The sequence below is a fragment of the Monodon monoceros genome, unplaced genomic scaffold, assembly GCF_005190385.1.
Source record: "Monodon monoceros isolate NGI ecotype Baffin Bay Population unplaced genomic scaffold, NGI_Narwhal_1 Super_Scaffold_7, whole genome shotgun sequence".
Lineage (NCBI taxonomy): Eukaryota > Metazoa > Chordata > Mammalia > Artiodactyla > Monodontidae > Monodon > Monodon monoceros.
In genome coordinates, this window is record NW_021703784.1 from 94,385,157 (window position 1) to 94,397,737 (window position 12,581).

The window sequence follows — 12,581 nt, forward strand, 5'->3', positions numbered from 1 at the left end:
GAGACGTCAGCGTCCCGGGCCCCATGAGGTCGCCCGAATCCACGCCGCGCCGCGCCGCGCCGCGCCGGGGCCAATCCGCAGCCGGGGCGGGGCGACGGCCGGCCCACAGGCCCAAACCTCGCCGCAGAGCCGCCCGCAAGCCCCGCCACCCCCAGGAGGTGGAGCCACCTCACAGAAGCGTGGACTGCGAGGCCCAGCACCCGGCCTTAGCTCCGGCCAGTTGCCGAACGGTGAGTGATGATTAACAGTCCTACCAAGCAGTCGTAGTCCCGCCGGCCTGGACGGGAAGATAAACTGGCTGGGCTCCCGCCTGGCTCCGAACTCAGCACCCAGCCTCCACCAAGCCTGGATGGCTCACACCAACTCTGATCTCGAGTCCCTTCCACCCCAGGTTAGGGTCCCGAAGGCTCAGAACAGGTACCAGGCTGGCAGACCTTCGCCCAACCCCCGCCCCCCAATATACTCCAGGCCCACGACCTCCTCAGTGCCTCTCTCCAGATGCCCTCGGCAGCCTGGCAAGGGTGGAATAGCGAAAAAGATGCATACAAGCCTGTTTTGTTTTTTCTTCCAAGTTTAATACACACTAGAACAAGCCACAAAAGAGTGCTGCTAGCCCAGAACTACACTCACCCCAGGCCAACCCCAGGAACCCCAAAACACAGAGATCAGGAGCTGCATCCACAGCTCCTGGGGAGACTGGAGGACTCTTGGGGAGGCCCAGGCACCCCTGGGCCCTTCTGTCACCTCCTGACCTCCCCATCTTCCCCTCAGCCTAGACTCAGTTGGCCATTCCCTACCAGTCCCTTCTTAGACACAGGCCCCTCCCGTTCCCTGGGTCCCAGGACTTCCTCCCTCCTCAAGGGACAGAGGGGCAGCAGGGGCAGGATGGTTCAAGGCCCTCAGGTCCCGCTGTCCAGACAAGCTGGGCTCTGACCCAGGGTGGAGAAACGTTGCAGAAGGGCTGCCAGGGCAGGTCAGGCCCCCACACACTCCACATAGTTGGCCGGGTACAGGCCAATCCTGCCACTCTGCAGCTGGCCCTGACACCAGCCCTGCTCATCCTCCTCGCTCATCTTCAGCAGCTCCTCCCCTGCGAGAAGGGGGATTGGTCACTGGCAATTGTCCTGGCCCAGCCCCATTCCTGCAATTGGGTCAAGGACTGAGGGGGAGGGGGTAGTCGGAGAGCCCAGCTAGAAGAGACCTGGCTCAGGCAGAGGGAGGTCAAAGTCAGCCACTCCACCCCCAACCCTGAATGCAGCAGTCAGGCCGTAGCTGATGACTTTGAGAGGCAAATGAGGACTCCAAGCAGACGCTCTGACTCCTGGGGGCTGGACCCAGAGCAGCCCTAAGAGTCAGAGAACTGGCCCTTGATAAGTGGATGTCTGGCTTCCCTTTTCCACAATCCTGCTCAGGCTAGTAAAGGGGCAGGGAAAAGGGGTGGAGGGGCTGAAGTCTGGAAAGGATCAAGAAAGGAGTTCCAGGGTACCTGCTCGGAAGCTCAGCTCATCAGCTTCCTGGCCCGCGTAGTCATAGAGTGCCCGCACCCGGACCCCAGTAGCAACCTTCCGGGGGTTCTCCTCATCTGACCACTCCTCATCCTGCCCGCCGCTAGAGAGGGAAGGACAAAGGGGCAGTCTCAGGGCACAAGGAACATGAGCGAGAGAGCCTAGGACTCAGGGCCAAGGGCTCACCTCCTGGAGGTTCCTCCTGGAGGAACCCAGGGAGAGGCAGGTGGGGAAAAGCTGCAAGATTCTAGCCTGACCTCTGCCATGAATGTCTGCAAGCTCAGGCACACTTCTGCCATACAGAGCTGACATAAGCAGTAGATGAGAGGGAATGTGGGAAACGCCTGGCAAATCTAAACCACCATAAAAACTGGCATCATTACAACTCATAAGCATGTCCTAAGGTGCCTGGCACCGATTTTCAACCCACTTCAGGTGTGACGGGAATGAAGGGAAGGGACAGAGGAAGGAGGGCAGAGCAGGGGGCAGAGCGGCTTCCTTCCCACAGCCCGAATCCTGGCTCTCACCCTGGGGACCCCAGGCACTGGGGTGGGGATGCAGCGCCATCTCTTGTGGGTACGATGCTGGTCAGAGTAACCTCGTCAGGGCTCCGGCCACCCTTCTCCTTCCGGCTGATTGTCCTCTGTGTGTCCCAGGACCACTCCTGTGGGGGCAGTGTTCAGGGTCAGGCGGGGCTGCAGGCTCTGGTGGCCGCCAGGACCACCCAGACCACCTTGACCTCCTTCGTCCCAAGCCCCAGCCTCCCTCCTGAGGTCCAGGCTCAGTCCAGTGGGAGCCCACCCCACCTCCCAGCACCAGCCTGCCTGGAACACGTACCTCAAACTGGGGCCAGTTCATGGCCATGCCCGGCCCGTGGGTGCTGCGCCACCACCGCAGATCCTCCCTGTCGCTGGCTGCCTCGATGCCCTGATGCAGGTCTCGGTGGAGTTCGTGGAACCTGTGCCCCAGGCACAACCCTCAGGCTGGGAAGTCCTGGGCCTCTGCGCACCCCAATCTCATTCAGCCCAGCCAGAGCCCAGGGGAGATGGAGGAGACCCAGCATCACCCAGATCTCCATGCCCACCCTGCAGGCCGTACCTCTCACTGCTGGAGAGGTCAAGGTGCTGGTGTAAGGTGAGCAGCATATCCTTGAAGAAGAGAAGCCGCTGGCGCTCGGCAGCCTGGCAGGTCTCGAAGGCCTGCTCCATGTCCTCCATGTAGCGTGGGGTGTAATGATGCAGCTCCGCCAGTGTCTGCTCATACTGGGTTTTCATCTGGGTGGGAGAGGAGGGGGTCTGGTGAGGACAAGACCTTGTATTGCTAGTATTTACTGAGCACCTCCTGTGGGCTAGACTGTGGGCTAGGCACCAGGGTCCCAAAACCTGGCCCCTGCCCTTGAGGAACCCCAGGAGCCTAACAAGGGAGGTGGCATTCAGGCACAGCAGCTTTAAGAGTCTGGTGGAGAGTGAGATGAGGTCAACCTACGGGGAGCAGTGGGAGAAATCAGAAAAGGCTTCCCGGAGGAGGTGGAAACTGAGCAGCACCTCAGAGGACAGGGAGGAGCTCGATGTGCAGAGCTGGAGGAAGGGCGCTCTGGCCGGGTAGACAACATGAGAACTTGTCCCAGGTGGGACACTGTGAAAGGAGGAGCTGGGAAGTTCTCCGCAACTGCGAAGATTATCCCAGTGCCCGAAACCACACCATTTCTCTCCTGAGTAAAGCATCATCTTTCTCAGGTTCCTCCCTTAACTGATAATCTGGAGAGAAGGTGGCAGGTGAGGATGAGAGCAATACAACTGCTGGGGACTGGAAAAGGCACTCAGGAAGCCCTGACCTGGGCCAGCCCAGTCCCTCAGCCAGTACCTTCTCGGACTCCTTGGAGCAGCGTTCCACCCGCTCCTGCAGCTTCCGCAGCTGCTCCTGGGAGACAGCGCTGTCCGCCTTCGCGTGGCTCTCCCGAGTCTGGGCTGTCTTCTCCTCCTTCCGGGCCGCATGGTAGCTCTTCTTGGAAGCCTCGACCTGGCACACACACAGGGACCAGTTTGGACCCTGTATGCCATGCTTTGGCCCCCTCTAGCCCCAGGCCAACCCAGGAAGGTGTGTGCCTCTGCTGCCCATCCCGCCCAGGCTCACCTCCTTCAGCCTCTTTAGCCAGGGCTTCTGGGCCTTGCGGAAGCCGTCCTCGGCAGCCCGGCTCTCGCGGAAGCCGCCCAGCACAGGCCGGTGGAAGGCCCCCCGCTGCCAGGCGCGCACCCGCTCGCTGTCCTGGCCCTGCAGCTTCTCCCGCACCTCCAGGTGCAGGGCGCTCAGCCGCTCGGCCGCAGTGAAGAAGGCATGCCAGGCCTTCTCCAGCGTGCCATACTGAGGGCCTGCAGGGAGGGAAGGGGCTTGGGCTGGGCCGGGGATGCCACTTGCAATGAGCCCACCCCCTCTCGTCGGGTGCTGCTCTGGGTGCCAGACATGGAGCAGAAATGCAAAGATAACAACAAATAATGTCAGCTGCTGCTTACTGAATACCTAATCTGTACCTGGACATACGAGATCTCACTGGATCCTTGTCTCATCCACCATTGTGAAGACAGTGTCACAAACAACATGGAACCAGCAAAAAGGCAGCCCAGAGAAGTGAAAGTAATTGCCCAAAGCATTACAGCTACAATTGGAGCTGAAATTCAAACCCAGGACTGTGGTATAATCCACTATATTCTATTGCCTCAGAGGGAAGAACTAGTGTCCGTCCCCAAGGAAGGCAGCTTGTTTGGATGGAAAGATCTCAAGCTCCTGAGTCAGAAGGCCTGGGCTCAAGCTTTAGTTCTTCTTAGCTGTGTGACTTCAGGCAAGTCACTTAGCCTCTCTGAACTGCCACATTCTCCTCTGGAAAATGGGTAGAAGAAGACCATCTCCATTATAGGGTTGTTAGAAATATCAAAATGACTCATGACAGTACTTTGGGAACTCTAAGAGCACAGCTATAAGAATAACCAGGAGGATCATCTCGCTTTAAAGGGAAGGCAGACGTGGAAGCCTTGAACTTTTCCACGAGAGGTGCAAAAAGAAGCTGCCTTGCCTGGTCACCCCACCCTCGGCAGCCTTCTTCTCCCAGTAGGCCCGAGCACAGGCTCACCCTTCTCCACGGAGCCCCTCCACTTGCGGGCCCATTCGGCCAGCTGCTGGGCATAGGCCTTCTCGATGCGGGCACGCTCCTGGAAGCAGCTGACCAGGTCCCCACACAGCCGATGCCCATCCTCCACCCGCTGCACCGTCCGCCTGTAGTTGCCAGCCTGGGGAGGATACGAGAAGGATAGTGTCACCAGGGAGAAGCCCCCGGCAGGGGCCGGGGCTAACAGCTAGGCTCCTCCCTTGGACAGATGACTGGGCCCAGAGAGGGGTGAGCATTTCCGTGCCACCCCCAAACCTGGGACCCAGCTAGCTGCTCACCTCCCAGAAACTGCCCTCTAGGGCCTCCCCTCCAGCATCTTCCTCTGGAGCCATGGTGTCCCCGCAGCACGGAATGGTGGCGGATTAGAGCTGTAGAGGGCAGAGGTGTAAGCAGGGAAGCCAGACACACACTTTTGGGGACAGGAAAAGACCCTCTCCTATCCCTGGCTTTTGTCCCCCACTGCCGTCCCCACTACCCAAGGAACTGTTAAGAGCCAGGACTTAGCAGGCAGGGGTCTGGAAGTCCCCAGGAGGGCCCAGGGTGGGGGCAAAGATGGTAGTTTCAAAGGTCCTCCTCTCGCCCTGGTTTGCCCTCGCCACCACCTCACTCCATGTACCTGGGGCCTAGAGCTCACTTCAGGGACCTGGGTGTCCAACTCTCAAAGCTGCCACTGTGATTCTGCCTTGGAGCTAACAAGAGCAAAGCAGGGGGTGAGGGTGGAGCTGACAGTGTCCAGGGCGGTGCCCAGCTCCCCCAATATAGCAACTGCTGTCAGAAGCGCCAGATTCCAACCAGGAGAATGCCAGTCGGGTCACATGGTCCAGCTGGGGATTACATGGCCGGCGGGGGTGGGTAGTGGGCAGAGAGCCTCTCACTGCCCCAACCGCAGATGAGACAAGAGGACGCCTGCCCAAGCCAGGGCTCTGTGGCCTCTCCTTGAACAAGGCGACCCTTTACCAGACCAGGCCAGGTCAGAGGGTGCCCAGCCACACTGCAGTAGCTCCCCGTGCTGGGAAGAGCAGACTGGGAACCAAGAGGCCTGAGTCTTATCTTGGCCATGAAGCTCGAACAAGTGCATTAGACTGTCCTCTCCTAAGGGGCTTCAGCTCCCTCCTAAGATGGAAATTCCACCTCCTGGTCTGCTTCCGTGCCAGGGCGGGTACAAGACTCAAACCAGGCAATGAACAAGAAATGTGAGGGGCCCGACAGTCACGAGGGACACACATCCCGCTCCACAGCATCCACTATGAGGTCCCAAAGGGCTCCGTGGATAATGAGTAACTCAGCCCCACCCTCAGAAAGCCCAGAGTATGGGGCGGCACGGGGTGTCAGACAGGTGATCAGCCAGTTATGACAGTGTGCTCCAGAACTGCGGAGGAGGACAAGGCAGATTCCAACCCCAGAGCCACCCCCCCAGGGGCTAGAGGACACAGTGGCATGTGGCCACTCCCCTCCTGTCTCTGGGCAGGGTCTCAGCTGTCCCCAGCATCTATTCAAGCCCCTAGAAGGAAATCACTTCCTCCTCTGAGCAAGCCCAAGGGACACCGCCAGACCCAGGAGGACAGTGTGCTTGTTGCTCCCAAAGCAGGGCTCTATCACAGTACTCCCCAAACTGATAAATCTCTCCCCATCCTTCAAAACTCAGAGTAAGGCACCTTCTCCAGCCCCCCGTCCATTCCTCCATCCCCATCTCCCACCCATCTATATCCCATTGGGTTGTGACTACAGGACAGGATCTGTCCCCAGTCACTGGCAGAGACTTCCTGAGGGTCCAGTTTGTGTTTCTGCAGGCACTGGAGTTAGTTAGTAGCTGAATGAGAAAACAAATGACATCCACCTGAAGACCAGGAAACCCACTGGCTATAGCAGCTTTGAGAAAGCATGGCCTGAGTGGGCTTCCACCACTCAGCTAACAGGAGGGAGAGCTCAGGCCTACAGTGGAGGTGCCTGGGCCCAGAGCAGGAGAGGAGCAGAGCAGCTTGCCCCACCAGGGTCCTCAGCACTTCCCCTTGCTTCCTCTTGAGTCTGTCCCACTTACCCAGAAAGGACTTGCCAACCAGATGGAGAGAAACCCAGCTGCAGCTGTAAATCCCAGGGCCTCAGAGCTGTCCCAGTCAGGCAGACAGGGGCCTGGGCCCCCTGCCTGCTCCAGCCTCTGTGCTCCTGGCTCCCGGGAGAGCTGCCCCCCACCCGTTCCCTCTCTCTGGCCCCAGAACAGAGCAAGCTGTGTGTGCAGGGCTGGCACTGCTCCCTTCAGCCTCCCAGAGCAAACACAAGCCCAAGCCCCAGGCACAGCCAGGCCCCACTGCCCCACGGGACCTAGCAGCAGGGGTGGGCCTTGTGCCTTGGCCCCTGCGGAGAAGGGCCAGCACCCTGTGCCTCCTGACCCCAGCAGAGACCCAGATTGGTCCCCACAACACGCTCCACCACAGGCAAGCGCTCAGAAAGCAGATAATGAACCTTCCCAGCCCATGGAGCCAGCACCTACTGGGCTGGGACAAGTCCTCTGGGGCTTGGCAGGGTCTTCTCACAGCTTGCTAAGCCAAGGTAGGGAGTCTTGGAGTTCAGGGAAGAACCCACTCCCTTACCTGAGGCGGGTATGTACCCCCAACCAGACCAGCCCCCACCCTTTCCAGAAGCCGGGGGCATGCCCCTGGGAGGGAGCACTGCTGCTCTGCCCTGCCCATCCTCTGTCCTGAGGCACAGGCTTGGCCTCAGGACCTCTTCTCCCAGCCGCCCCTCCAGATCCGCCCGCAGCCCGAGGATTTGAAGGCACAGGAGGGGCCGGTCGACTGGTCCAGAGAGGGGTACTTAGGCAAGAGCGACTGGAACCAGAAGCCAGAGAGGCCCGGGAGGCTGGGGGAGGGGGTGGCGCGGGGAAAGAAGAGGAGGCAGGGCCAGGGAGGGGCATAACAAAGGGGCGCTTTTGGAAACCCGACCTGCCGCCTGAGGTGCCTGCTCCCTGATGACGCGCTCTAAAGCCGGAGCGCTCACACCAGACCTCGGAGGCCAGGGGCTGCCGTCTCTAACCTCAACCCTTAAGGACGGCTCCCTTTGACCTGGCCCTCTTGCGGGCCCGGCGCTGCACGGCCCGGAGCCCATGGAGCCCACGCGGAGCGGCCGGGCCAGGCCTAGCCATGGAGACTCTAGCTAGGACTTCTTGGGCAAACTCGTTGAACTTGGTCTCGGCGGGGGTGGGGCCAGCCGGTCATCGCTGAGGGGAGGGGGCGCACCCTGCCTTGGCCGGCGCCGCCTCGAACTCCAGATGGTTGCCCGGGGCTGCGGCCCCAGGAATTGGGGCTCTTTGCTAAGGGCGAGGGGTCCTGGGGAGTAAGGCCCCTACTGGGGTCCCAGGGCGGATTGGGGCCTTTTAGGGGCCCCAGGAGATGGTGTGGCCCGCCAGCCCCGACGCCTCCGTCTTCCCGGCAGGTCCCCGCCGGGTGCGCGGCGCCGCAGATAATAGACCCCTTCGGCTCGGCGGCAGCTCTTGCTGTCCTCCCGCAGAGCGCGGTGGCCGGGGGCTCGGGGAGGGAGTCACTGCCATTGCAAACTTCAGGAGCCGGAGGAGGAGAGGGCGTGCTCGAGCCGCGGCTCCCGCCGCCGCCTCCCCGCCGCGCCCGGGCAGCACTCACCGCGTCCTCCCTGGGCGCCTCGGCGGGTGGGGGTCCGGCCACGCTCCGGCCCAAGTCCTGCCGCTCCCGGGCCGGGGCCGCCGCCTCCCGGCGCGCGCCGGGCCCTCCCCCGGGAAGCCCAGCCCTCGGCCCCGCCCTCTCCTCGCTGCTGCGGCCGCAACCCCACCGGCCAGCGGCCGGGGCAGGGGCTGCCGGCATAGCAGCGACCGGCGCTTCCCGGGGCACGGGCCGTGGGGTCTCAGCTCCCGCCTGAGAAGCGCCAGGGCCGACTCCCCAGGGTGGCGCCGCGCGGCTATAGGGAGTCAGATTTCGGCTTTGCCCCTCCCCGGCCTCCGCAGAGCCTGGGAGACCGGTGGAAATGCGAAGGGATCGGGCCTGCGCTGGCTCCCTTTGGAGGGAGGTCTGGGGGCTACCCTGCCTTACTCTTTTTGCTGAGCACACCCTTCTTAACTCCCACGAGGCTCACAATCATCTCCTTGTAAGCATTAGGACTCCCATTGTATAGATGCAAAAACTGAGGCTCAGTGATCTTTACTAGCTTGCACAAGATCTGTAGTCGGGCAGGGTCGGGACTCCAAAGCCGTGCCCTTTCTTTGCACAGCCCTCCTTGCCAATCCGAGGGCCCATTCTGAGGACTGGGCAGACAAGTAGTGGAGGTGGGGCAGAACGGCACGAGCTCCTCCCCCTCCGTGTTCTTATTCCCAGATTTTGTACCACGATTCATTCTTAAATCCCTTCGCCCCTCCACCCCCTTTGTTAGTAGATCTTTGCAGATCGCCACGATGCCACTCCCCCGCCCCTTAATAAATCCCTCTTCCTCACCCCCTTGCCCCCCACCCTGGGATTTTTCGGAGCCTGTCCATCGGTTATTTATATCCACTGCTGGAGCGGTCCAAGAATGTTCTGAGGCTGACCTAATCGCCACCTGCTCGGTCTCCCCGCCCCTCCCTCTCCCTCCTGGGCCCGGTGACCAGGCGGCCTGGCAGGAGGGAGGGAGCGCAGGTCTGCGCGGTCCGACGCCGGGGGCACTCAGAGGGTCTAGACCGCGCACATGGCTGGCGGTTGCGAACCCCGCCGCGCGCTCCGAGGAGTGCGCCCCCAGGGGACCGCGCGGCGCTCTGGGAAGCCAAGAGCCACGCTGTTCTCTTTCCAGCACGTACTCTTCGTCCTCACTCCCCGCAAGCCCATCCCACCCCCACTCCCCGAGGAGTGTGAGTACGTGTGTATGGATTTGTAAACGGCGGCTTTAAAAATAGCAAAACTATGTAGTTTCTAAATCCGGGAGGAATCACGGACGCGTTCTTTGTGCAGATAAATCCGCTCGTAAAATGGAAAGGGGCCCTGAAGAGAATGGCGGGTAATTTCAGGTGGTAATTTTAGCCGCTGAGGGCTGACTCGCTCCGCAGTCCTTGTGGGAGGGTGAAACCGCCTGTGGGGCACCCGAGACAAGCCGTGTTTGGCCAATCGTACCTGAGTTGTGGATCCTTGCCTTGGCGCTCTCAGGGTGCAGCTTCTGAAACAAGTTTCAACACCCACTGTCTGTTGGGGCTTGGACAAGTCCCTTTTCTGCATATCTCTGTTTCTACCTCTATGAAACATGACAGGTGACTGGGCTGACCTCCCAAACGGGCATGTGCCCCAGGCAATTAATGATTATAAAACGACTGCAAATGAGAGGAGCTGAGGTAATATCTAATGACAGCAATACTGTTTTGTATTATTCAAAATCAGTTAACATCCCACCAAGTGCCTGGGGGCTTTAGGCACCTGGAGAGAAAGTGTGAAAACACAAGAATGAAATTAATTACAGGAGCCACCTATTAAAACCCTATTAAAAATAAAGACTGCAAGCCAGGCTTTGGGATCTAGGGAAGCCAGGCCACAAAAAAAAAAAAACCAGAGCTATTCATCAGACCACAAGGAGAAGGGAATGCGGAGTGGAAAACATCTGGCTTCCCTTGGGTTCAAACCTGGAGGCAGAGAGCACAAATGTTGCCGCTGATCTTAATTGCCCCTAAGGTACTGTAGGGAGAGAAAAAAACAACAACAACAAAACTCGAGCATACTGAGCTGTTTCAAGGGTGAAAGGAGACAGAGCTGACCTTGGAAAGCCAACCCCATCCTAGTGCTGCCCCAGTGCTCAGATTTCTGTGCTGCGGCCAGAGCCCCTACACACTCACACGGCTCCATCAGTGAGGTACCCAACTTGAACAGAGTTCAAGATGAGATGCTCAAGGTCAGAGGACTGGATAGACAGAAACCCAGAGGTAGCTTGGCCCGGGGCACCAGGTGGCAGGTTGGTCCAAAGCCCAAGTTCACAACCTTCACAGACTCACTCACCTTGAGTTTCTGGAATGTCCTAACCACTGTACCTTCATGTGTTTATTTATTCATTCATCCAGTTAAGAAAACATTTAAATTTTTGCTTTATGCTAAGCCCTATGCTGGATGTTGAATACAAAGATAAATAAGGCAGAGTCCTAAAGGTATGACAATGATACAATATGGACAGGAAGTACTATGGGAAAACAGAAGCAGACGAGACCACTTCTCACCAGGTGATGACACTTGACTGGTCTTGATAAGCAGGAGTTAGTCATGTGGAGAGGCATTCTAGGCGGGAGCACCTGGGTGTGCCAAGCCCCAGAGGTGTTAGCATATGACCTGGTGACCCAGCAATTCCACTTTTCGGTATCTACTGTAGACAAACATGTACAAGTCCAGAAAAGGGTACAAGGATGTTTGCATATAGTATTGTTTGCAATAGGGAAAAACTGGAAACAAATGTCCATCAGGAGGGCAATGGTTGAGGGACTTCCTGGGTAGCACAGTGGTTAAGAATCCGCCTGCCAGTGCAGGGGACACAGGTTCAATCCCTGGTCCAGGAAGATCCCACATGCCTCAGAGCAACTTAAGCCCGTGCGCCACAACTACTGAGCCTGCACTCTAGAGCCCGCAAGCCACAGCTACTGAAGACTGTGCACCTAGAGCCCGTGCTCCACAGCAAGAGAAGCCACTGCAATGAGAAGCCCGTGCACCCCAACGAAGAGTAGCCCCCGCTTGCGGCAACTAGAGAAAGCCCGCGTGAAACAACGAAGACCCAACACAGCTAAAAGTAAATAAATAAAATTAAATAAATCAATCAATTTTTTTTAAAAAAGAAGGCAATGGGGCTTCCCTGGTGGCGCAGTGGTTGAGAGTCCGCCCGCCGATGCAGGGGACACGGGTTCGTGCCCCGGTCCGGGAAGATCCCACATGCCGCCTAGCGGCTGGGCCCGTGAGCCATGGCCACTGAGCCTGCGCGTCAGGAGCCTGTGCTCTGCAACGGGAAAGGCCACAACAGTGAGAGGCCCGCGTACGGCAAAAAAAAAAAAAAAAAAGAAGGCAATGGTTGAATAACCTAAAGTCCATTCATGCTCTTGGATTACTCTGCAATAACTAAAGCACAGGGGAGGTAGAGATGTGCTCTTATATGAAAACCTCCAAGACACTGTTGAAGAAAAAGCAAAACACTCAAAATATTCAGAGACTATACACCAAACTGATTTTGATGATTCTCTCTAGAGAGAATTGGTGAGGGAGAGTTTTGTAATGTTTGAAAATTAACAATGAGAATGTACTTATGTGTAAAATATATCATTAAGATAAAGAGTTTTGTTTTAGGAGATGGTGATGGGTCTTATTGTCTGAAACGGTGCTGTCCAAATAGAATTTTCTGCATTAATGGAAAATAGCTGTGCTATCCAATATGGTAGTCACTAGCCACGTGTGTCTATTGAGCACTTGAAATGTGGCTAGTGTGATAGAGGAACTGAATTTTATTAATTTATTTTAATTTTATTTATTTATTTATTTATTTATTTGGGCTGCACTGGGTCTTACTTGCGACACGCGGAAACTTCGTTGCGGCGTACAAGATATTTAGTTGTAGCATGCGGACTTCTTAGTTGCGGCACACGGACTCTTAGCTGCAGCATGCATGTGGGATCTAGTTCCCCAATCAGGGATCGAACCTGGGCCCCCTGCATTGAGAGCATGGAGTCTTACCCACTGGACCACCAGGGAAGTTCCTGAATTTTAAATTTAATTTAATTTTAATTAATTAAAAATGTATTCGCTACGTGTGGCCAGTGGCAACTGTATTGGACAGTTCCCGGCTAGAATATCTAGAACATTGAGTTCAGGATGGGGTAGAGGCAGATGGAAGATGTGGCTGGAAAGATGGGTTGGGATTGAACGGTGATTTGCAAGATGGGCTAAGGAGTTTGGGTTTTATCCTATAGA

At 57.6% G+C, this 12,581-nt stretch overlaps 1 protein-coding gene across 5 annotated transcripts; it reads right to left on the bottom strand.

Moving 5' to 3' along the window:
- Positions 1-452: 452 nt before the first annotated feature.
- Positions 453-8,439, bottom strand: PACSIN3 (protein kinase C and casein kinase substrate in neurons 3). Of its 5 annotated transcripts, XM_029209285.1 has the most exons (11): positions 8,298-8,389; positions 5,282-5,354; positions 4,944-5,033; positions 4,630-4,786; positions 3,639-3,874; positions 3,369-3,524; positions 2,604-2,779; positions 2,343-2,463; positions 2,033-2,169; positions 1,487-1,608; positions 453-1,090 (listed from the first exon to the last, which is right to left on the bottom strand). In XM_029209285.1, exons 3-11 carry the CDS (start codon positions 4,995-4,997, stop codon positions 975-977), a joined length of 1,275 nt encoding a protein of 424 aa, XP_029065118.1. In that variant the 5' UTR covers positions 4,998-5,033; positions 5,282-5,354; positions 8,298-8,389; the 3' UTR covers positions 453-974. The 5 variants fall into 5 exon arrangements, with proteins under 5 accessions (XP_029065118.1, XP_029065119.1, XP_029065120.1 ...); XM_029209286.1 differs by lacking the exons at positions 5,282-5,354; positions 8,298-8,389 and adding an exon at positions 7,605-7,626; XM_029209287.1 differs by lacking the exons at positions 5,282-5,354; positions 8,298-8,389 and adding an exon at positions 6,704-7,531.
- Between the last annotated feature and the right edge of the window lie 4,142 nt (positions 8,440-12,581).